This window comes from Falco cherrug, chromosome 3 (genome assembly GCF_023634085.1).
Source record: "Falco cherrug isolate bFalChe1 chromosome 3, bFalChe1.pri, whole genome shotgun sequence".
NCBI classification, from domain to species: domain Eukaryota; kingdom Metazoa; phylum Chordata; class Aves; order Falconiformes; family Falconidae; genus Falco; species Falco cherrug.
The window spans coordinates 61,803,556-61,828,122 of NC_073699.1; the positions used below are offsets into that span (position 1 = coordinate 61,803,556).

At 44.7% G+C, this 24,567-nt stretch overlaps 1 protein-coding gene across 2 annotated transcripts in view; it reads left to right on the plus strand.

Moving 5' to 3' along the window:
* Positions 1-7,159: 7,159 nt before the first annotated feature.
* Positions 7,160-24,567, plus strand: part of RAB31 (RAB31, member RAS oncogene family) — a 67,564-nt gene continuing 50,156 nt past the window's right edge. Inside the window, exon 1 of one of the 2 annotated variants that reach the window (XM_055704987.1) lies at positions 7,160-7,315. In XM_055704987.1, the coding sequence (XP_055560962.1) occupies positions 7,277-7,315 (39 nt within the window). In that variant the 5' untranslated portion in view covers positions 7,160-7,276. The remainder of the gene's footprint in view (positions 7,316-24,567) is intronic. The other variant, XM_055704988.1, reaches the window with a different exon arrangement.

Below are 24,567 nucleotides of genomic sequence, written 5' to 3' on the forward strand. Positions count from 1 at the left end.
TTAGGTTTGAACAAACTCAGATTATCTATGTTGAAGGCAAATTCTGAAGTCCATAAACAGGCAGTACTACCACTGATGTACATGGAAATTGGAATAAATATTAAACAAGGACCTGTTCTGAAAAGAAAAACACAGACATCATAACAGCAATAATAATAATTCATGTGGTCAAAACTGCAGGTTTCTTTAAGGGTTAATTTGTCCTCCTAAAGAACAGAGACCCAAAAGGAGATTTGGAGTTTACATCAAACATCCTCTGCACTTCAGAACTGTTTAGACTGGTGGTGGGAAGAGGAGAGGTCACACTCCCAAACTCAGTCTTAAGCTCATTTGAACACACATGAATTTCATTCATAGCAGAACCAGGGGAGATGGGGGAGGATGGGGGGCGGGGGGGGGGGGGGGGGGAGAGCGGGTGGGGAGTTGGGGACTATCTTTCATGCTGTAGGAGATTTTTTTGAATTCATGAGAACTTCTTGATCAGATTTTTGTTCCTTTGAGATTTCTTTCTTAGATTGTTTTCCTATTCAGTTTGGACTGCAAAGAAACCTCTCACTGTTAAATCTAAACAAATGAATCAACCTTAGTCAATAAGCCTCCTCAGTCACCACCTGGCTTACAACTGAATTTTAATTTCTCCTTCTCAGTTGCCTCATAGTTGTTGATAATGAACAGTTCCACTGATACAGGCAAAAACATAGGAGTGACACCACAAGCTGGCTACAGACACCCTACTCACCACCTAAACTACTGGCAGGCCAGCATGGATAGATGCATTTTCATTTGAAAATTTTCATTTGAGGTTTGTTTGGAAGATCCCTGTTTGGTTCTTCTGTAACCAGAGGAAGCACTACCAATGTGCATTCATTGCCCGAGGATATAATGAGAAAAATCAATGTGAAGTTCAAACGCCCTCTGGCTGGCAGCACACACACGCTGGGCATGTTTTAGATGAACCTGATGCCCACTTGGCAGGACAAATTTCTGACAGTATAAGAGCCCTGTTATCTCCCCTTGGCAATATGCACAATAGCAGCCTGCTTGTTTGACAATAGAACATTGGCCTTAATATAATACCCTTTTCACAGTTTACAAGGCTAAGCTTAATTAAAAGGAGAATTGTGGATGCCCTCCTTTCATTTGGTAGTAAACACAGGCTCCTTCACCCCATACAAAGCTAATGGTGGTAGACTGGGCAAAGTTAGCTACTAGATACTACTCTATTTTCTATGAGAATAGTGTACTGTAGAATATACTGCTAGGAGGAAACAGCACTGCCATTCAGTAAATCCAGTTGTAATTTATAATGACCCTCACTGGGCTGCTCCCACAGCGTGCTGGAAGGCAAGAAGGTATCGCTGTCCTCCCTGCATTTTGAAGTAGAAGTCTCTCCGCAGTTGTCACTCCAGTCAGACAACATCTAGTTGGGCGAAGCTGATCTCTACATTCCCTTTCCAAGCAGCAACTAACAGGTATCAGTTATATCAGAAGCGTGAAAAGAATGGAGCAACCCAATGTCAACACCACCAAAAGTAAACTGAGACAGTTCATGTCACCTCCATGGACTCTTAACAATCATCATAATGTCTTCTCAAACGGTGCTCAAAATTGGCAGCCCAAAGAGAGGACCTGCAAAACGAAACATATTACAACAACCACAGACACAAACGAACTGCATCCTTGAATGCCCACGGTCAGGAACCCCCTGTTCTGAACTGCACCACGGTACATGAAAACACCACAATCTTTTGTTTGGACTGGTGTTTACATTGCAAACACATGCATGCTCAGGCATGCTTTTGTATGGAGTGTAACAAGAGAAAGGACTCATCCACCACCATGGCTCACATTAGTATATGTATAATTTTCATATAGAAAAGTAAATTGATAATAAGATCTGGAGCTTTCATCAGGAGTTGATTGTATGAATCCATCCTGCCTAAGTGATATAAAGGCTGAAGGTAATAGACAGGCTGATGCAGCTGGACGGCTTTTGCTGGACTGAGTGAAATACATCAGTATATTCAATCACAGTAGAAAGAGCTCTAACGATTCATTTGTGACATGTTGGGCCTGATGTCCAGCCCCAACAGCTGATGTTGATTGGAAAATTTACTTAGTGGTATGGACAAATAATCTATTGGATCACTGTGTCTTGACTTGTGCTATTTCAGGTCATCTCTGAAAATTCTCGTTACATATATAAAGCTCTACTTTTAAATTAGTTTTTGTTTTTTATTCTGACAGCTACTATTAGAAAAATTTTCCAAAGCCTCAGAAAGCCCTACTCCTAACTTCCAGACTAAATCCATCAAATTATACAATTTATGTCTGGTTTTGAGCAAATATTTTACTTTAGCTAGTTCTTGTTCTTTCTTGGTGGTTAACTGCCTATAGCATTTGTAGTGCTTTCAATTTGTACGTCAGCTTCTGTTTCTCAGCTGTAAGAAAAAAGCTTTTTTTGATTCTTTCCCCATTTCACAGTCTCGGTGAAGAAAGGTAGTGCTACCACCAGCTTGGGGCTATGGCACATCCCTTGCAAAGAATGCAAAGAAAACTTGCATTACTTTTCATTACCATTCTCCTGCAATGAGAGATTGCCCTGGGGATTAACAGTGAACCAGTAGAGTAAATTTGACCCTCTTGACAATGTACATCTATACTGCCAAAAATCTTTCCCAAGCGCTTTAGGAGCAGTGCATCTGTTACAAGGTCTATCACAAGCCGGTAAGCTTTATAGAAAGAACCCCCAAGTTTTTTTCAACAGCAGTAATGCTGCTTTTCAAAGTACTTGGCAGTGAAGCTGCAAGTAGGATCTTGCAGAGGTTTACTCCCCTCCAACCTTTTCCAGCAGATTTTCTCTTCAGGAGGGAGTGACTGGACCATATAAATTGCCACAAACAAGAGATGTTAAAACATGAAGCAACCCTACAACAAAACAACAGGCAGCTGCAGATTCTACTGGCATTAATGCTGGAACCAGTAGGCTATGAAGGGCTTAATTAATGTGAAATGAAGTGGAATAACCCTACTCAAGTTAAAAAAAAATTGCAGTGGCTTAAGACCTATGTGACTGAAATCAGAATCAGGCCCTCAATTTCCACCAGATCATTCCTATACTTCCCTGGTTTTCCTATCTCGGGAGTCTCACGCCGCCTTTCCAAGGCAGCCCTTTTCTAACCTTTGTGGTGATTAAGTAAACAAATGAACAAAAAACAGCCTCTTCCAGAATTTTAGCCATTTCATAACACTGGATTTTGCATGGGATCTAGGGTCTGAGCTGGAAGCTGCTCCTCCTGCTCCAAGAACTTCTTGCTCAGCAGCAGCTGCTTTCCTTTTGAGAGATTTTGGCAGATCCTTGGGCAGGCACCAGCAAAATTTCTGTGGCAGCAGTCACTAGTGTACTGAGAATTTGTGTCAGCCATGGGACATGGAGGCATTTTTCCCTGGGCAGCATGGAGTTAACTTGCCTCCTGCTCTGTGTCTTGGGAATAAGGGCTGGGATGGCAGCCCATAGTAGGAGGGCCTGGACTGAATTTGCCATCGAAGAGGAGGGATTACATTTTTGTGTGAGGAAGATGCTTGCCAAGAAATTAAGAGGGAACGCAACAGTGGGAGAAAGGAAGTAACTCATCGGGTGCTCGGGACAGACAACAGCAGTTTCGGGAGCTGGGTACGCGTCAGGGTCTTGGATGGATTTTTCTCTACGTAGGTCACTCACTGGAGTGAGAAAGTGGGAGGAAGGCAGATGCCTTTATAAGCCTGGGAACATCAACAGCACCCCACAGGCATCCAGTTTCCTACCAGTACAGACTCAATAAATACCACTGCACCACTTGTAGAGGAAGAGGCTGAATTTGTAGAAAACTTTTAAACATAGGACTAGTTTTCTACCAGCACGAGCCACAGGGGCAGGAACATGCAGGCAGGGGCAAAGAGGAGGGCAGCAGCAGCCCCAGCCACCATTGCCCCAGACAGCTGGATGGCCACACGCCGGGACAGAGCACGGTTAGGTGCCCAGCCCCTGGCCTCACAGCACGGCAGCACCGCAGGCAGGGAAATAACCCGGCCTTCTGTACTCCTGGTCTTGTGCCCCTAAGCAGGAGGCCGCCTTCCTTCCTCTGTTACATGAAAGCAGTGGTGTCACACTGAAAAAAATAGGGTGAGTGACAGGATAGTCCTGCTTTAGCTGTCTAAGCCGGGGGAAAAAAAAGTCCAAAGTGAAGGATGAGTCAATCCTACCCTCCCAAGGTGACTAGTACTGCCTTGAATTTCCAGACAGAGACAGGCCTGAACAAACTTTCCAGCTATCACACTCAGAAACACCTTGAGCCAGATCACATCTTTCTGGCTTAATCTCAGCTCTGAGGACCTAAATCTCTCACACTAAGGAGTAACCAGTTTGAGATCAGTGCAGTTGCACTGTTATAAAATTAGAATAAACTAAAGGATGGTCTGGCTTCTCCAGTTTCTGGAAACTGAGGGAAATTATTTCTGAGGAGAGAAGAGATTACTTGAAACTCTAAGGAAAGGCTGCTGAAAAACAAAGCCACTTGGCTTTGTATTTCCCAAAAGCAAAATACAGTTGGGTAGAAAGAAGTGAGGTAAATCATTGCTTCAAAACTTATAATTATTCATTGACTGAGACGCTACAAAAGGGAAAAAAAGAAAACCTTTAGGATGCAAAGACTTGTTTTCCTTTGCTTTTAACCAGACATTTGAAAACACTGCAACATGACCAATTCCTCAAAAATGTTTTCCTGACCACAGCGTTTGCATGCAGACAAACACAAGGATTATGCCAGTTCCTGGAAGAACGAATGTCATTAGCTTTTTTTAATACTGGAGCACGTGTCTGTTTATATTGTTAGTTTTCTTTCTTCTTATCTCCCTAGTTTTGGGGCATATTTTTTGCCTTTTCTTTTTTTTTGTGTGTTGTTTTGGTTTTGTTCCTAGACTCTTTGTTTAAATGAGTATAGAATAGGTTATTTTTTTCCTCTGGTTGTTCTTCTTTTGTTTGGCTCTTCAGTCTTTTTGCCTGTGCAAGTAAAACTGCCCGTCCTTAATACTCTCTCTCCTGCTGTTTCAGCCTGAACAGCTTCCACTGGGTCACCTTCGTGCTACTATTTTAAACAATGTGCTTGTTTGTAAGTAGCTAAATAGTTATTTGCTATCTTCAGAAGTAAGCTTTTGAGGTCTGGGCTTTAACCTTTTTTAGCGAGGGCGCCCATTTCAACTCCATATTTTAGAAGTTTCCCCAGATAAGAGGAAAGATGGGAATCTGACTTGCTTTCCTGGGCAAATTTCTCAGGCGCTGTTTTGTATTACGGTGGTACTGCGTCAAGGCAGCAATTAGGCATGTACTTACATGCCTTTGAACTTGGTAGGATGTATTACTGTCAAAAATGGATAGGCTTAAGCAAGTGCTCTCCCAGACTGGAACTCTATTAATTGTACTCTAGTGCACGTCGGCATTGAGAGGCTTTAGAATGTTAAGGCACCTCAGTTAAAGCTGCAGAGTCAATGCACATGCAGTAAAGTGCATTAACCTGCTCTATGGATGCTGCCATTGCCATTACATCATTGCAGGTTAATCCCAGCGCACCTATGGACAAACACTCAAGCCGTGCTTGCAGCACTGAACAGCTTTGAACATAGCATGCCACTTCTCAGTCTCTTTCTGTAATCCACAATCTAATGCAGATTTGATTAGAATCTAATGTAACTCTTTCACATGTACAATAAGCAAAAATTCCCACACATCAAAAATTACAAATTCTCAACCAAAGAAAAGGGAGAGATGACTTCTGTTTGAAGATGTGACCAGAAAAAAAAAGAAAAAAAAAAAAAAAAAGAGAGAAGAATTTATGGAAAGGTGATCCTGAACCATAACACCATCTGTGAATCTCAGAATCTCAGTCCCTCAACAGTGGAAAAGTCTGAATCCAAGTCAGAGGAGCAACATTCAACTCAGACTTAAAACTGAAAGAAAGGCTGGAGTAGGATGGTGTAAAACCTTAAAAATTCACCTGCTGTTGATTTGTAGAATAAATTACTGACTGAAATGTCAAGCTGCTTGAACTTAGTTGTGCTATGAGTGCAAACTGTAATTGTTCTGTGTTAGTGAGTGTATCTTATTTGCTTATTGAAAAACTTTATTGTATAATGCATCCTTGTGGAAAGCCAGTGAGCAGACAGAATCCTAACATTGGTTGTCTGAAAACCTGATGTGTTTTGCTTCTCTTTGCTAAGTTCTCCTGAAAAAAGAAAAGCTTAATTTAATCACAAGCATCTCTCTGATGATTCTCTCCTCTGATCTCCTGCTGTTAATACTCTCTCCCCTGACAGGCTGTAATACTCCACTAGAAATGCTTTGTGTTTTCCTCCTTGGGGATAACAACTTCTCTGCTCCAAACATTTCCTTGGCCTAGGATTCTGGAGCTCTGGAAGAGTGCAAACATCTTCCAGCCTATCAATGCGAGTGTGGGACCCCATGTGGAAATAGTTAGTGACATAATGAACACCACAAGAGTTTATTGCCAGGAAGCTCCTAATGACGTGGCAGTAATCTCACAATGACTAATGAAGATTTCCTTCATTTCTTCTTAGCAATTCTACCAGATAGATTACTGAAAAAAAATGAAAATAAAACTATAGAACAGAAGCTATAATTTAAAATCCCTGGCAAATGACACTCTTGTCCTTTGCGGGGGTTATGGCATGCAACTCTTCCCCATTAATTCTAGGATTTTGGCTACCAAGAGCAGAAGAGTGGCTACAAACCCACCTCGCTGATTTCGGTGGACTGGTCCTAACATCAGCCACGATGCAGTGTTCAGTGCAACTTTTTGACGTGTGGGGTGCAGCCCTGCTACCAACCTGAGGCCGGCTTGTTCTAATCGAAAAAGGGTCCGTATTACCAGAACTGGGTACAAACGGAGTTACTCTTTTAAACGTTTTCTGCACATAGGAAGTCAAACCAAAACAACCCCCCACTGGACGGGCAGACGGATTCAGATCGTTCCTAACCGAAGCAGCCCAACTCCCGCACCGAGGCCAGCACACTCCCCGCCCTCCTCCAACCCTACGGCCACCGTGCCCGCCCCGGCCCTCTCGCAGGCGGGACGCGGGGGGCTGCGGGCGGCGGCGAGGCGGGGCCGGGCGCATGTGACCGGCGGCGGGGGCGGCCCCGGCGGGTGCTGTGCCGCGCCGCGGCGGGGCAGTGCGGAGCGGCGGCGGCGGGCTGGGGGATGCGGAGCGGCCGGGTCCCGGGCAGATGATGGCGATACGCGAGCTGAAAGTGTGTCTGCTTGGAGTGAGTAGAGGGGAGCGGGGGGGCGACTTCCCCCTTTCTTTCCCACCCCGCAGGTGGGGGCTGAGAGAGACGGGGGACTGGCTAAGGGGGGGAACGGGTCCAGCCGCCCCCCCCTCACCCCCGGCGGGCGCCGCGTCTCCCCGTCCCGGGCTTGGCCGCAGCGCCCCCCCCCCCCCCCCCCCCCCCGCCGGGACTTGGCAGCCGCGCACCGGCCTGCGGGGGGGCTCCGGTGGGGTGTTCTGATCAGGTTTTGCCTTGTTTCAGAACTTTTTTCAAGCGGGGGGGGGGGGCGCGAGGGGTGAGGGGCTCTCTTTGGGGACGCCTCCCCCCCGCGCTTCCCAAGCCGGGGGCGGCCCCGTGGCCGGTGGCCCTCCGGTGCCCGAGCCCCGAACGGCGCCCGGGCGGGGTTTGCCGGCCGCCCCCCGCCCGGCAGGCTGTCGGGTTTGGTCACTTCGGGCTCGCCGAGCCCCTGCAGCGATGGTGGGCAGCGAGGCGGGGGGAGCGAGCGACGGGATTTGGGCTGGCACCTTCTGCCGGGCGCCTCGGCCCCGTGGCACCGACGTGCTCTGTCGGTGCTTTGTTTCGTGACTTGCCTGGGTTTATTCAGAGCTTCTTTCGCTCGCCTCCTTACGGGAATGTCCTTTTTGCCATTGTGTTTTTGGTGGTTTGTTTTTTTTTTTTTTTCTTCTTTTGCTTTTGGCGAACCCGTGTGCGCGTTTCCCATCTGGAGCAGCAATGTGCTTAGCTTTGCAGTTTGGCTCCGCTGGCCCCGCGCTGCCCTGCTCGCAGGGAGCTACAGCAAAACGCCTCGCCGAGCTGCTACAAACACGGCCGGGAGAGCAGAGCCGCCGCTTCTGACAGTTACTAGCAGAGCACCGCTACTTAGCCGTTGTTTTGGTTTGGTTTTTTGTTTGTTTGGTTTGTTTGGTTTTTTTTAAATCAAACATCTCAAATGTTTGCGATGCGAGTTAGGCTGCTTTTAGGTCTGTGTCTCCATAAACGTTGAGAAAAGGTGCGTGACTGAAGGCGTTTTAGAGTGGATTCTTGTTCACACACTGCAAGTGAGTCCAACATTTATAAACCAAACAGATGCAGGCACTCCAGTCCTGGTTTGTGTTGACGCTTGCCCCAGCAGGAGTGAGTACCTTGCCTGGAGTAAGTGCCAGGACGTAGTGCCAGGGCACTGGGGAGTTCAAAGTATTTAGTGGTGACCATTCCTCCTTTCCTGGTTAGAATTCCTACCTTTGACTTTTAAAATGGCATAGAGGCAAAATAAATATGGTTTATACAAATGTGAGGAGTCTGTGGTAGAATATGTGGGTATGTCTTTTATTTTTTCTTCCCCAGCAGAAAATCCTGTAATTTTATGGAAATGAAATGTCTTGTGGGATGACATTCCTCTTGCCTATTACTTATTGCTGTTTTGTAACATTAAAATGTACTGGAGGTTTTGCAAGGCAATTGTTTACTTTTAAGACAGGAAAAGAAACTTACAAAGCAGCTCCATGTTACTAGGAGTGTGCAATTACTCTGTAGATTGGTTAAAATGATAGGGTGGCAGTGGAAATACGTAGGAAGATGTGTCTGTAGTTACAGTCACTTAGCAGTTAGTGAGATGTTCTTTCCTGAGTTTTAATAGGGTATAATCCTAGAAAACCATCTACTTCTGATCATAGACATCTCATTTACCGTGAAGGTTGATACACTTTTCCCGAAAGAGAGGAATCCTTCATATGACGAATCCCCTCAGTAAGTTCAGACAGGTTTCCAGAACAGGGAAACTGTCCATGTGAACAAGTGTAGGCATTAATCTTCTGATCTGCTTGAAAGCTAGATGGCAACTCAAAAATACGTTTTCAGATCTACCAAAAGGAATCTTAACAGTTGTCTTTTCGGTAGGTCCTGGACCTGGTAGGTTAATCTGTGCTGTATCTAGAAGGTCCCCTGATAATCAGCCAGGTCTGGCGTGTCCAGGTCCCGAGGGGAGTTCCTATCCTTGTCATAAGTAGGGATTAAATTGGTTTGTAAACCTGTATCCCTCTCCACTTCTGAACAAAGCCCTAGTAGGCTGCACCTTGAAATCAGACGGGAGGATCACTGATGGTCTGTGCCCCTCAGCTGTGCAAAGGGCCTGGATTTGGGCTGTTTCTGCCAGCTCAGAATTCCCCAATGGGGAAAAATTGCAGCTGGCACAATGATTGCAAAGCCAGCTTCTCCACAAGCCCTGAAGCCCTGTTTGGCTGTAGAGGGTCTGGATGGGAGGGTGAGGAGAGGGGGATAGAGAAAACAGAGCTGTGCTTCATGCTGCCAGCCCTATAAGCTAGTGCAGTACTCCAGGGCCAGTGTTTGGCCTGGAGCCATTGCAGCAGGGATGGGGAGTAAGTTACTGGCTCTTGGATGAAACCCCTCATTGCCAGGAGGGAACCTGGCCTGTGATTTGTAGCATAAATCTAAAAAACCTGGGGTTTGGGTATCTGCATTTCACTTTCTCCTCCTCCAGAGAATCTTGGGGTTTTTAAAGCTGTCTGTGGGTGTGATGGGAACGATTTGGAGCAGCCTGGATTACTGCACAACAAGAGGATGGTGGTAGGGTTTGTAGGCAAGGAAGTGGCCAGCAAGAGGAGGACAGGGAGGAAATCTGTGGCAACTCAAGGCCAGGTGTGAGTCAGTTTGGAAGACAGCGTTGTTGATGGCAGAGCTTTGCTATTCATGAATTTGAGAAGGCAGTGCTCCCTGAGGAGAGGTGGGTACAGGTTGCTGCTGGGCTGGCAGGAATGGGATGCCTGCCTGATTGTTCAGTGCCTCACAGCCTCAGGTGCAAGAGCTGTGGAGGTACAACTTCAATAGCTCTCTTGAGTATGTTGCCATGCAAGTGGCCTCAAGCCTGCTCCTAAACTACTTCCCCCAGTAAATTATTGCTGCTGGGCAGTGAGTTATCTGGACGTGGAGGGTGTTCGTCTTTTTAAGTGCACTTGAACATCAGCTCCAAGTCCTGGCTTGTCACCCCAAACTCTTCCTGGTCTCTCAGTCCGGTCTGTTGTTTGTTCACACCAGTTGTCCCTGTGCTGAGGCCACCTGCATCTAGGGCTAAGCATGTTTGAGCTGCAGCTCAGTTTATGCAGTGAAATGAAGTGCAGCTCCCATTTGACTTGCGTGATGTCTCTGTGCTGAGTGGGTGCCCTCTCGAGGGGGTGAAGGAGAGAAGGGCAAAGGGGGACTGGTGTGTTTCTGAGTGCCGAAATGTGTGCAGCTGCCAGGTTTCCTAATCTGGCTGTGCCGTTGAGTACCATGTGCCTTGGCTCCTGACATTTTTCTTTATGCAAGCTGGAGGAGCGATTTACAACTCTCTGCCAAGTCCTGACATAATTGTGTGTGGCAACCGCAGAAGAGATTGCCAGATTTCGGACTAAGGCAAAGTTTCTTGTCTTTGTTGCTTCCTGAGGAAACTTTGACGGTCCTTCAGAGAGACTTTGGGAGGTGGCTTGCTAACTACCATCTAAAGTGACCTCCATTACTCCTTTCCTTTTGTTTTTTGTTTATTACATTTTTGTGTTGTGACTGTCCATCCTAGGACCAAAGAAGGTAGTACTGGAAAAGGCTCAGCTGTCATCCCTTGGCCCTAAAGCTCCTCTTATAACTTTACTGATGTATGTCTCACCTGTTCTTAAAAAAACTCATGATGAAAATTTATCTTCTCTCCAGAGTTACGTCCCAGAGCTTAACTGCTCTTAACTGCAGAAAGTTTTTTCCAAACGTACTGCCTACATCGTCCTTGTCTGAGGCTTTGTTTCTTTAGCCTCCTGTTTGTGTTTCCATTTTCTTGCTCATAAGAAGTCACTTGCTGGCATGTGTCCTGTTAGCATGTAGTCTGAAAATACAGTCTGAGGTTGGTAAGCCTACGTTTGTAAAAGGAGTGACGATTCCTCTTTGGCAGAGGAGGTTTCCTCGGGAGTTTCTCCACAACTGAATCCCATTTGCTATGTATGGAGAACAGTTTATTACCTTTGACAATGTCATGCCACCTCGGTGGGCAGCGTCTGCATGTGTAGGCTGTGGAACTGAGCTCAGAATTGTTTGACGTTCAGAGTAATTGGGAACGTGATAATAGTTTTCTCAAGGAGAAAATCTCTCTGGTTTTCTTTTCTTCATGTTGTGATAATGTAAAGCTCTGGATTCTGCTGGATGGAGAACAAATCCCTGTAGCAGAGCACATGCGTGTGTCAGACCTTTTGGTGCAAAGCTGAAGTACCCACTCTTCTTCTCTGGGTAGCTATTATACTGAACGTGTATGACTGAGAGTGTTATAGTTTGCGTTGGTGTTAATAAAAACCAACAATTTTATTTCTCTTTTGACTCTAAAATGTTTGTTGCTATTCATGCTCTTAGTGCCTAGATGTCCCGACCCAAATAGGAGCACTGCTGTTAAAAATGCACCCCTGGATGGCTTGTACCAGTTAAGGAACTTTCCTCTCACTAGATACGTGCAAGGGGGTCTACATGTTGAGGTGAGCCTCCTGCTGAAGACAGTAACACTACACAAGTGCAGAAGCTGTGCGTACATCAGTAGCTACAGTGCTGTAGCCTAAAACAGAACAAGAGGGACCAAAGTAGTGCAGACAGCAAAGGTGGTTGTGAGAAGATTGTACTGATGAAGTAGATGTATGCCTTCTAAAATTTTGTCCACAAAATAGTCGTCTGAGAGAAGAAGAGAGACTGACAAGTGATCTTTTTTTCCCCCCTTCCTTGTTAATTGTTCTTCGTAATCTACTTAGAGTTACTTGTTTACATAATAAACCATGAATTACTATCATGAGGGAAATTTTTGAATCATGACTTTGCATGGCTGCCTGTCTTGTGGAGTCACTGGTGTGAAGTGTCCATCATTGCAGCCTTTCCATCAAAGGAGCCCTCCTCTGTGTCTCTTTCCTAGCCACTTATTTCTTTGCATTGTAGTGAAACATGAAATCACATGTAAAACTGGACGATGATTTTAAGTTCACAAGGAACTGAAAGGCAGACAGCCAGACACGCAGTTAGTGTTACTACATATGCCTCATTTCCTTGGGAAATGGCTTTCCTTGTATTCTTCCTTGGTGAAGAGTGCTCTGGTTTGCACTGCATGTGTGCATATAGCACTTCTGTATGCCATTGCTTTGCCATTCAAAAGAACAGTCTACCAGGATGCTGAAGGAGACTGGGGCTGGTGATTTGGGGTTGGATTTTTTTTTTTTAAATATTGCATAAAAATCCAGTTACATACCAAGTGAGAAATGCCTTTTCTCTTGTATCAGTAAACAAGTATGTTCAGAAGCCTAAACTAGCTTTTTCCTATTAATTTATGTTTAAATGGCTACGATCAGATTTTTGTGATGTAGTAGATATTTAATATGTAGGTAAATAATTTCTCAGAATTTAACAGAATTCAGGATTTCATATTGACCTTGGCCTTACTGCTTTCCTGATGTATCTGCAAAACTTTATTTACTCATATCTTCCAAAAGTTTTGTGTGGGATTGCTTAGAAAGTGAGTAGGCTGGGTTGACTGGAACATCCTTCTAGGAAAAGATGAGTGCGGAGGCCACATTTTGCTTTCGTTTCCAGCAGCACAACTGTAGTGGATTTCTGAGGCAGCAGAAGGCAAGACTCGGGGCAGATTTTACTTTCAGAAGCTGCAAAGCCTCTGAAGGGGAAGCTTGCTGCTGCGAACGGACTGGGCAGCAAGAGAATACCCCATGGCTGGTGCCTGCTGCTGCACGTGATCGGCTCAGGTCCGCTGGTAACCAGCTCTCTGCTCCCATCCACTGCTTATAACTTGCCTGTTGAATGAGACTATGCTGTGGCTGTCATCCAGAAATCATATGCAGTCTGTAGTTATACTGTCTCTGAAATTGTATTTATTGCTTTGTTTATATTGTTATCAGTCGGGGCTTTTTTTTTATGTTTCCCCAGCGCTTCTTTTTGATTTCTTAGTATTGGCTGAAAAATTGAGAAACCTTGTTTCACGGTAATTCTGAGAACTCAGTAAATTCTTTCTACCGAAATTAGGAAGTTGAATGGGTAATAAACTCTCTCTTTTTTTTTTTTTAACGTGGATGAATGCAGTTTTAGCCCTACCCAGTGAAGTAGTGCTGAGGCAGACTGTGTGAAGCAACCAGAAACTCTGCATGTGAGAAATGTGTGGGGAGAAGAAAAAGCCTCTCACTCTCATTGGGCAAGTACTTTTAACTGGCTTAGGTCAAAGCATATTAAAAGGCCATTTTTTATTTACATTTAAAGTATGTTTTCTGAGACTCTGGTTGATGGTACAGCTTGTTTCTAAAGTGTTAATTTGCCTTATGGATAGGGTGTGTTGCAGTTAAAGGAAGTGGGGAGCAAAATAGGCGTTAGCTGAGCTGCTCATGGGTGAAGGCCTCTGAACCTGCAGGGATTTTGCATACAGTGATGTTTATAAATTACAGCGCTCGTAAATTTTGCTGGTGTTGGGTTGTGTCTGAGCTGGGTGTGTGGGTGCTGCAGAGTGCAAGTGTACAGGCTGGAGAGACGTATTCTTTCTAAAATTTCTCAAGCTAATGCCTTGGTGTGAGAAGCATGTACAGAGAGGCTGGAGCCACATCTCTGCTCCGGTTGCTCTCAAACACCTCCCTTCTGCTCCCTCTTCCAAGTGCCATTTGCCTGTTCTTCAGGTTAGTTAGACCCCCCAGGGACTGTTGTTGATCATGTATTTTCTGGCTGCACCCTGTGCAGAGGAGATCAGGGCAGGCAGGCACCATTTCCTTAGCTTCCTATGCCTTGGTTTTGAGGGGGACGACGAGAGGTGCCTTGAAATGGAACAGAGCTGGCTTTAGCAGGTTCACACTGTTGACCCCACCTTCCTCGTAGTTCAGCTGCTGCCTCAGAAAACAAGCTGTTGAGTGCAGGGCAACCTGTTTCTTCTCAGCTTCAGTGGTTCATCAACCTCCATTGATGAGAGGCTTGTAGTTTGGAGTTGTGGTTCGACCGCCTTGCCATCATCTCCATCTGGAGGTTTGGGGCTTCCTCAGCTCATGTTTTCCTCAAACTATATCTGGGGCCAGCTGAATGCCCAACACATGGATGGATATCCAGAGGTACCCTCCAAAAGGGTCAGGAAAGGTGATGGGGAAACTGGGTGGGTTCATCTGGTCTAGTCTGCTGTATCCTGATATCAAAGGGAACAAGGCATTTGCCTGGCTAAATTAGATAGCATGCCCATCAGGTGTTTGTTTCAGTCTTTCTCAGGGTTGGTCTCCTTTTATAAAGCTCATCTGTAAAGCTGGGAGCACCAAGAGTCTAGTTTTCAGGCCAACAGTCGTTTGGCGTCTCCAGAGCTGGCAGTGCATGTCAGTTCAGTAAGTATCTATTCCCTCTTCTGCCCCTGGTTTGCTCACACGTGCCGTGGATGCTGGCACGCAGGCTGGTAGCCGAGTGCTTCCTGCTCTGGCTTGTGCCTTCAGCTGCTCCCACAGCTCTGCAGCCCCGTGGGTGAGCCGGACCCAGCAGCTGGCACAGGGGGCTGTAGGGTAGCACACAGCCCCCCAGGCATGGCCAGAGCTGCTGGCTGTGGGTTTCTAAATGCTTTGCCTACTAACCTTTACAGCGGACTTAAGCTGGTTTATTTTTTCCTCTCCACTTCCTTTGGATAATTGGCTGCATTATAAAATATTAAAAAATAATAATCCTGCCTCCATCCAGCGCTAATCACACTGATGGGTTAGATCATCCCACGCTTTTTGGACGGAGTAGAGCAAGCCTTCAGTGCTCTGCTCCTTGTCGGGGCTCATCATGGCCCCCACCGCCTCGCATTTGCAGCCTAGGGGCAGCTCGTGTGAGTACAACTGCAGCCCTTCGCTAGGAGGTACATGGGAGCTCCATGGGGCACGCACACCTGAAGTAAACGAGAGTAAAAGATGTTTTTATTCTCACAGAGATGTTTTTCTTCTAGTTACATTACCTGGTAGAGGCTGGGTAATGGTGTAAGGGTCAAGGTGAAAGGAAACTTTTTAAATTCCATCTCAACTTGTAATGTACCAGGGAAGGGACATGGTTCAGTTTTCTTCTGAAACGTCTTGTACAACCTTCCCGTGGACACATGCGGTTTTGAATGCCACTGCAAGGAGACAAATCCAAGCTTTAGAAAGCTGACAGAGGAGGTGGATGGGAGGCCAGCTCGGAGCATGGCCTTGTGTAAGCAAATGCCAGTGGTTTGATTTACAGTCTCCAGCCTTGCAGGGCTGCTCCCGAAAACAACAGGCAGTGGAACAAGCACCGTTTATTTTCACTTGACTATTTTTAAACATAAATGCTAGTTAGTGTGTGGTTTTCATATTTCTTGGAGAGGGTAGAGCAGTTATGGTTTTGCACTTTTTGTTTTGGACAGAGTATGTTCTTTTTTGGGCAACATGTGGAAGTACATGTGCAAGAAATCCAGCTACTAAATACTTTGTGTCCCTGAGTTATTGTTTCCTCCTTTGTCAGCAGAGCGACAGGATGCTGCAGACGTCACTGGGTGTCCCGACTGGACGGGTCAGCCTCTGCTGGGCACAGCTGCAGGGGACTATAAAAAACTGTAAGGGCAGTCTTTTAAAACAATTATCAGCCTCTTGCAAGAATTCACCTACAGCTAGGGACCCTCTGAGGCAGATTTTCCTTTACTTTAAAGCCTGTCTACAGAACCAAAGTGAGATAGAAGAGGTTCCTAAAGTGGGTTTAATTTTGAAAAAAAGCAAATTTTTTGGCTCATTTCATTCTGCAGCAAACAAAACTTAGTAAGCGTCAGTAGGATCTAACGGTTCATCAGCAAAGCTGTGCTGCTGAGCGATGAGATGTGTCCTCCCATGCTCACTGGTGACCTGTGAGGTAATACTGTGCATTAGAGAAGCATTAACCTTCTCTGTCTTAGGCTTGTAATCAGTAGCTGGTACCTTGTCTCCAGGGTTGCCTTCTCCAGATGTGCCCATTTCTTGTTTGTGAGGCTGATGCTGGGAATTCAGTGGCAGAAGAGGAATCCTTAGAGATTTGGCCAACATCTGGTGTGTGCCAACACAGAGAAGCTGTAGTAGGTCTTACAGCTTCCCAAAGACTGGTGTGAACAGCATTGGTGAGAGGACTCCCTTGAATATGGTGTGGAGTCACACCAAGGCTCAGCTTGGCTCTTGGGATTTTAATTCTTTTTTAACTGTTTGATTTAAGGGAGAGAAAGTACATTATTGTTGTGGTTGGTAGTTTAGGAGTTAGAAACATATTGCAGCTGAAAAATTTGAGGTGTTTGTCCATGCACAGTCACAATTTTAATCTCAAGCAGCTTCTGCTGTCTGTGGAAGCAAATACTACGTATGTTTCCTTAAGGCAATCTTTGTTAGTTTAAAAAAAGCAACCCTTTCACTGATGGATATACACAGCAGCCTGTAAAGGCACTCTTCCACTTTGTGGCTGGGTAAATCTGGCAGTTGGTTAGTTCCTGGAGGGATTTGGGAAATTAGAAAGAACAGATTCCCATTATTGAATAGGAAGCCCATGATAGCTTTTTCTTCCTTGGTGTACTAAATACATGTACGTCTATTTTAAGAGTCCCAGCATCAACACTTGCAATATATCTTATTAAAGCTAATATGAACAGGAAGCTTCCAACCACATTTAGGCCGGAAGTCCTTCATGGCGCATAATCCATGCTGACTTCAATCTTTGCAATACTATGCAGGCAACCTTATTTTTAGGATACTCAGTCCTTGAATGTGTTACATGTTTGTTTTTTGCTTTTTTTCTTGCATTATCCCTTAAGTCAGCATTTTTCTTTTTTTGGACGATACCACTCTTGTGGAAAATTCAAGGAAAGCTGGACTTTATTTTTGTCTTAGTTTGCTTGAATGTCAATGAAGGAATTAAACATTGCCCCCCACATTTAATGTCTTCAACTGTTATGACTCCAGCAGGAGAGGGTAGCTAGTGTGAATAGTCTTCAGAGTCAGTTGTTTTGTCCTTGGATATTTACTCTTTGTTTCCTCGGATTTTTTTTTCTTTTTTCTTTCCCTTCAGGGTGTGCTTGAAAAGAATAAGTGCATGCCTGGGCATTAAGACAGGCAACTGGAGCACATTTTGTGTTACAAAAATTGTGGTTGTATAAAACCAGGTAACATAAATGCTGATTTAAGATTATGTTACTGAAGCCCTAATTTGAGTAGTGTCCTTAAGCATCTGTTTGATTCTAAGCACTGGGGTGTAATCCCTCTTCAGTAGTGTATCAGGGTATGTCATTCAGCCTTTGCCGAATGGGCTAAATTGAATCCCAAGCTTAAAGCTTAGTGTATACTTTAATATACAGCTGAATGCAGTGCTGTGTGGAGGACAAAGATAAAAGTTTATGTAAATTAAATATTTGAGATAATGCAGCTCTTGAGTGATTCCTGTCATTTAACATTAAAAGCAGATAAACAGCAGGTAAAGCTCAGTTTAACCTCTGCTTGGTTTTCAGCATCTGGTAGGCTCTTTGAAGATGGTGACCAGGTAGTAAGTTTATCCAGAGTTTCGTGACCAGGCTTGCCTTCTCCTTCACGCTGGTGTGGAGAAAGGCAGAGAGAGAATAAACCTTTGGCACCCATAGAATAAGTCCAAATTAAAAAAGGTTGAAGGGCAGTGGTAGCCCTACAGCCCCCCAAAATTTTCAGGAATATTTTAAGTGATGGCCAGTAGAAAAAGGGGTGTAAAAGTCGATGTAGAGGAGATTTGGAGGAACTAATGGAGGAGGAAGTGGAGGACTGAAATTGAGAGAACAAGGGAAAGCATTAGAGGAGCATTGTGGAGGACCAGTGGGAGGGAATGAGGAACATGGAGAGGGTAAGTCAGAGTGGGAGGGAGGGAGGGAAAGAGAAGCTCCTTTTGTGTGGCTGAGTCTTTTCTGCTTTGGGGGGAAAGATCAAATCCACTCTTCTTCTACCCCTGCTATTCTTGTCCCTTGAGCTGTCCTTAAATGTACCGAACTTCATGGTTTAGCATTCCACTTGAAATGCTCCCAGCACGTTTATCAGTTGAGATTTGCGAAGTCTGTATGCTTTTGACCATTTCTGGTTTACAAACTCAGAGTGAAGATGAGAAAAATTGGCCAGGTGGATAAAAATTTCCTTCTGCCAGTCAGTTCCAAGTTAGATACTTACTTCCTAGTTATTTTTGTGTGGAGAGAGGAAGGTGCTGTGACAATAACAGCAACAAAGTCTGTTCCTGCTCGTTTTAAGGGCTTTTCCCTAAAATGTTGAATTTCGTAGCATTGGTGGTACCAGCTTTAGGAGTTGCTGGGTTTCATTCCAGCTGAAATCAAAGGGAAGTGAATATACTCAAGAAGTCATCTGCTTAAGGGATACAACCTTGTGCTGATAATGTCTTCCATTTATGAGCCTGTTTGGTGCAGATAGCTTTACTCTCAGAAGGTTGACAGCAGCACACAGTAAATCCACAGATAAAAAACTCAGCCCTGGGTTTTATTATACTATGCTTGCTGTTATCCCTGCGGTTTACTTGCATGGGTGACAGAAGGGAAAGCACCAGGTGAGTCTTTATATGATGCTGTTTAAAATAAGTGTTGACATTTACTATATTAGGGAAAACTTTAGATCCAGGCAATAGGTGAAATGAAAATGAAATCACTATTAATCCAAGTTAATTAAACATAATAGTTCGGTGAAAAATTTCTTAATGCAGATCTAGGTTTATGCAAACCTCTGGTTGTCCATTCTCAGTCCTGCACATCAATTCAGGAAATGAAAACCCCCAGTTTCAAGGACTTTAGATCTCTCCTTGGTGCCATTTAATGTCCATGTAGATGTACATTATCTACATGATATTTACATTTAACGGTAGATAACAAATGTTATCTCAACTCTGCCCCCTCACCTGCTGCCCTGGAGGAAGGCACGCTTTTTAACGCATCTGGAAGGCTACAAAGGCAGCTTTTCAAAGGCTGTGGATGGGCTGACAAGTGGTAAGTATGCATAAAGAAGGTGCCATTAGCAGCTGGTCAACCTTCACCTTCTGATAAAGGAGGGTACCTAAGACCTTTGATGGTCGTCAGAGACTGCTGATTTTCCGGGCTGTTGTGTCAGCTAAAAGGAACTGATAAGCAGAGGCAGAGTTTTGGGCAACAAAACCAGGAACAAAATCCTTAGCCCCTGTCCTCACCCTCACGGCACCCTGAACCACTGAAGGCTGCTGGTGTCTGGCCGCCTTTGGCCAGTGGACAGGCTAGGAGTTGTTTGCCTCTGGGTCTCGGTAGGTGACATACCCAGTACTAGGGCTCTGCTAATTTGGAGCAGAGATCGGGGCCACAGGGCTGGTTCCCATTTGTTAGGGGAAGTGTCTTTATATAGCTGCCCTCTGATGTCTCCTTCCTCTCTGTTGCCTGTTGCTGCAAGAGAGAAGGGATCAGGCTTTTTTTCCTCCAGGGCTGAAGTTTTCAACTGGTGTTTAAATTGGCACTCATAATGTGTGTGGCTTTTTTCTTCCTTTTTGGTATGAAATGCAATAATAAATTGCAGGTGAGGTAATTACAAATTGGGAGGGCAATGTCTGAACATTGGATTGAGTTGCTTACTGAGCTTGAATGGGCAAATCTGAAGGTAATTCAGCCCTTACACAAATTTTCCAGGTGACTGCTGGACAATTTTTGTATTACTGAAATAGTAAACTCAACACCAGGAGTAGTTTCCTCAAATGCTGTACCTAGCTGATGTGCATAGAGTTGATTGCATAAGAGCCACTGCTTTCATTTAGTAAAATAAAATTGCTTTGTTGGGATTTGTAGGCACTCTGTAATAAGAAACTATAATGTTTGGGTTGGTTTATCAATCCAGACTGGCTGGAAGACTTTGAATATCTTCTGTGTGGGGGCAGTTATATCAAATCTCTGACACTGCCACCCCCACGCCCCATCCCCCCCTTTTAGTAAGTGACACTAACAAGCCTGCATTTTGAAATTATGGCCCCTAATGATAGGATTTGACTATGGAGGAGACAGGATGTTGGAGTATGAGCAGAAACTCGTGTCAAACAGCAATTCAGGTCAAAGATTACCTCCTCATCATACCATTATTTTGAAAGTTTCAGCTGCTACAAATATGTGTGGGGAAGGTTCACTTAGAAAAAGAGTTTGGTTTGGAAATAACGCAGAATTGTTTATCCCGTTTTTTGCTGCCAAACTGTACTCAAAACCAACATTTGTCAGGATGATGTTGCCTAACATGTTTACTGAACTACAAAAGCCTCAGGATATTTATGTATTTCGTCTGAAAATTGAATTTAGTTTCTCTGATCACTGCATTGCACAATGGTGATGAATGATATTTAACCAGATTATGCTGGTGTGTGTGCACATGGCCGATAGAGATAACAGCCCCTGCAATCAATAGTCATTATCATTGACCATGTGAGGTACAGTGCCTTACTTCTAGGTTACTTCCTTACACTTACCCCTTACTTAATTTTTCAAGTCCAGGGCCAATTGTCAGGATTCCTAAGCAGATACTATTCATACAGATTTTTACTCTGTTTTTAATAGGAATATATCTGTGGAAACAGTAGTACATCAAGTGGATTTTTATGACTGCTTGTGTATTTTGCCATAGAGTGGGTAGGAAAAAGATAGCAGATGTTAAAAAATCCCCAAAATTTGTCCAGCAGATAAACTGACCATCTGAGTTGCCAAAATCGGGTCTCACTGTCAAGAAGATTGCATAGGCATTAAAGCAGGGCTTGCAGTTTTTCTTTGTTTTACTTCATCTTTGGTTTTAGCTCCTGCCTGTTGATGTTTCATGTGCTGGAGAGATGTGCTGTTTGCTCTTGGTTCCTGCTTTGTTGGTGGTGGGGATGATGAGTGGTGACCACCACCCATGTGTGGCACCACAGTAGGAATTTTCCCATGGTAAACCAGGGTTCTCGTTTCTCCTTCTCACCTGAAAAATGAAGCGGTGTACATGGATGTGATCATACTTAAGTGTCTGTGGTGATGCTTAGGTGGGAAATCAGCAAGCCAGTAGCAGGGAGAGGTTATTGAGGTGAACAGAGGTGTTGGGAATGAGAAGTTAGGAGAGCACACTGTGGAGTTTGAGGTAATAGACTGACTTATCGCTTACAGGGCGTCTGTCAGGGTAGGTTTACCTGCTGGTCTGTGTTATGCCTTGGTCAGGAGGATCCTGTGATTCAGTGATCAGTAGAAGGCAATTGGAATTATGGTTCTTGTTTGGATGGTAGTGACGCTATGAGGTCCCACAGCTATATGTCTCCTAAAAATGAACAATAAAAACCCCATCCCCCTGTGGCATACAACATTGCTGATACTGTGCAGACTTGGGTGTGGTTGGTTTCCCCCCCCCTCTTCTTGGTTCATTAATACGGTGATTTATGTGTGGCGTATGGCATCCCTTTGCAGCTGCCTTTGCTACGTTCACACCACTCATTGTCACACAGGGCTCCCAAGGGGGTAACAGCAGTGGGAGATGCCCGTGTTTCCAGGGGAAGGTCTCGGGCTCTCCTCTTCTTTCCATCTCTGTCTGTCCCGCTTGCCTATTCCTTGTAACTATGCCATGCAATCCTCTTTCCTTCCTTACCCAGGCTCTTGGTTCCCAATTCATTGAGCGACTTAGCCGGTGCTCCTTCCTCCTTCTTCCTGTCCCAGTATGGCCCAGTTGGCCATTTCCTTCTCCCTCAGTACCAGGAGTCACCAGGTGGTGCTATTTCCCAATTAAATGCCCTCCCTTACATTGCAGCATAGTCCAGCCCTCGTAGAAGGGTTGGGGTTTATGGTGTCTGGTTTTGTGATGGAGCTTTCTTTGGTGGGCAGCTGTGCTGGGTACCGCGAGGGGTCTTGCTTCTTGCCATGTGTTCAGTTCCGAGTCAATTTTTTTACAGCAAAGTTGCTCCCTGTGACTTAATCAGCCAGTGCCTTGTTCGACTTTGAGGTCTCAAAAAGGCTGGACTGCTTCTGCACAGCTTGTGACCACAGAGTTGTACTCAAAAGCTGCTTTACTGTAGTGTAAAGCATGAGCAGGTCTCACTAAGGATATCCTCAGGCTTTGTGCTTTTGGGTGCCCCCCCATCCAGTGGGAGGTTTTTTGCTTGTTCGTTGGCATATGCTGCTACTCCAAAGGAGAGGGGTGGGTGTGTGACTGCTCCCTTGAAAGGTGCTCCTCGTTTCTCCTTTCATCCTCTCATCTTGTTAGTCAACTAGATTGGTACCGTCTTACGTGAAGCTGCTTTTTATAGGGATCATGCTCTTCCTTGAAACTGTAGAGGCAGTTCAAAACAAGGAGTTCAGCATCTTAAGTGAATAGCCAATGCCCCCAAAAGCCTCAATTTGAGATGAAGGAATGCAAATAAACACCAAGTTCCCGTCTTCCTTTTCACTGGGCTAAGCAATTCTTCTGCAGCTGTCCATACCACATGCTGTCAAGGGCATAAGAAATTAGTTGATTGAGATTCTGCTCTTTGATTTCAATTTAAAATCCTCCGTTTCTCTCAGCAGTTCAGCTACCGTTCTGAATTTGATAGCTTGTGTGGAGAAGGAAAGGAAATGTGTAAGAAAAGACACAGAGAATTAGCTGGAAATTTGATGTGGGGAAGCAGTTTCTAAATAATATTAATAACAGTTGAAGGCTGTTATCTTTGCCATCCACACTCATGCTAGCATGGCGGTGTGGTTAGCTTGTGGTTAGGGATTTTTTGACCAAAGTAGATGAGCTTTAAAAATTGCAAAGTTGGACATTCCAGAGCTAGGTTGGCTGCAGTGTTAATTGGTTGTTATAATTAATGCATTCTACAGTGTTGCTTTTCTTGAGTCATGTGGCAGACAAAGGAACTGAGGTAGCTGGAGTACTGACCCATGGGCTATGTTTTCTTCATCAATAGCATTTCTGTTTTGCCTTATGGTTTTATTTATTTATTTTTATTCTATTGGAGTTATTTTAAAGAACAGCTTTGAAGGAAGCTTCTTTGTTCTCCCTTTCCCTCCGCAGCTCCCTGTCTCATAAAGATCACTTTATATTCCCATGCCAATTTGACACACACAAGAGTTGGCAGGTCATGAAAGAGCAATGTGGTTTCTAAGTGCTGGGTGAGTAAATGTACAGCAGCCTGTGGGCCGCTTTGTGATTTCTTGGGTAGTAGATAGTTTTAACTGACCACTAATCCTGCCACCCACTGCTAGTGCGGTGTAAAACAAGGATTTGTTCCTTACTGCTGGTTTAATGACATGTCAGTCACTGGATCATGCATGAAGGAAAGATAACTCCCTTTCCGACTAGATCATCTTTCCCACACTGTCTCTTGCATTCTTTTGAGGTGGTAATGCTCCTTCCCTCAAGTCCCCGCATATGGAGAAACCTTTCCATACTTGGAGTCAGATCTTCAGCTGAAGTTAGTGGATTGCCTATTAGCTGTCAGGTGAGAGCGAGCACTTTGGGTGAATCCTTTTGAAAACCAAGTGTTTGGGGAAGAAAGAAGAGGGAAGGTACAGCTGGTCCACTTGTCTCGAAGTTTTTCACACCGCAGCTGCAACTCTCCATGCCTTCAGCTCAGCATGAAGAGCTGGAGATTGGAGCCCTGCTTATAATAGGATAATGCCAAGTATCTTGAAAACACTCTGGGAGAGATTTTGGTTTCATATAACATTACATACACAAATACGTGCATATCTCTAGGAAAGTGAATTTATTGCTAACATTAGCTACTATACAGACATTAGCCTGCTCTTCTGTCTTTCTCATCTCTGGCCAGGCACATTGGTTTGATAGAATGATAAAGTGCTTTTGGCATCTATGTTTGCTTTTTACTTTATAGTTTGGTGAGGCCATGGTGTTGCCTGGACTCTCCAGGTATATTTTTGTCAAAAGTAGATAGATGGAGAGATTGTAATTAATATTCCAGGCCAGGGGTGGGGGAGAGCTAGCAATATCTTTATTTTCTGTATAAGAGAGGAAAGGATGCAGGCAAATATTAAAGAAAGTGTATTTGAAACTGTTAGGGGGTTTTGGCTTTAAAAGATTACTAGGCTGGCATCTGGTGGAGAGCAATGGATCTGTGACAGTGGATATGGAGGAACTTACTGACTCCAGAGAAGCCTATAAAATGGCTGGACAAGTAGGACTGCATTCCCTGGCTCCAAGTATGGCAGGTATCAAGAGTAGTTATGCATGTCCGAGTTCAGTTCCACAGGAGGATGTGTGCAGGATGTGTGTGAAAGGAAATCACATGCTGAA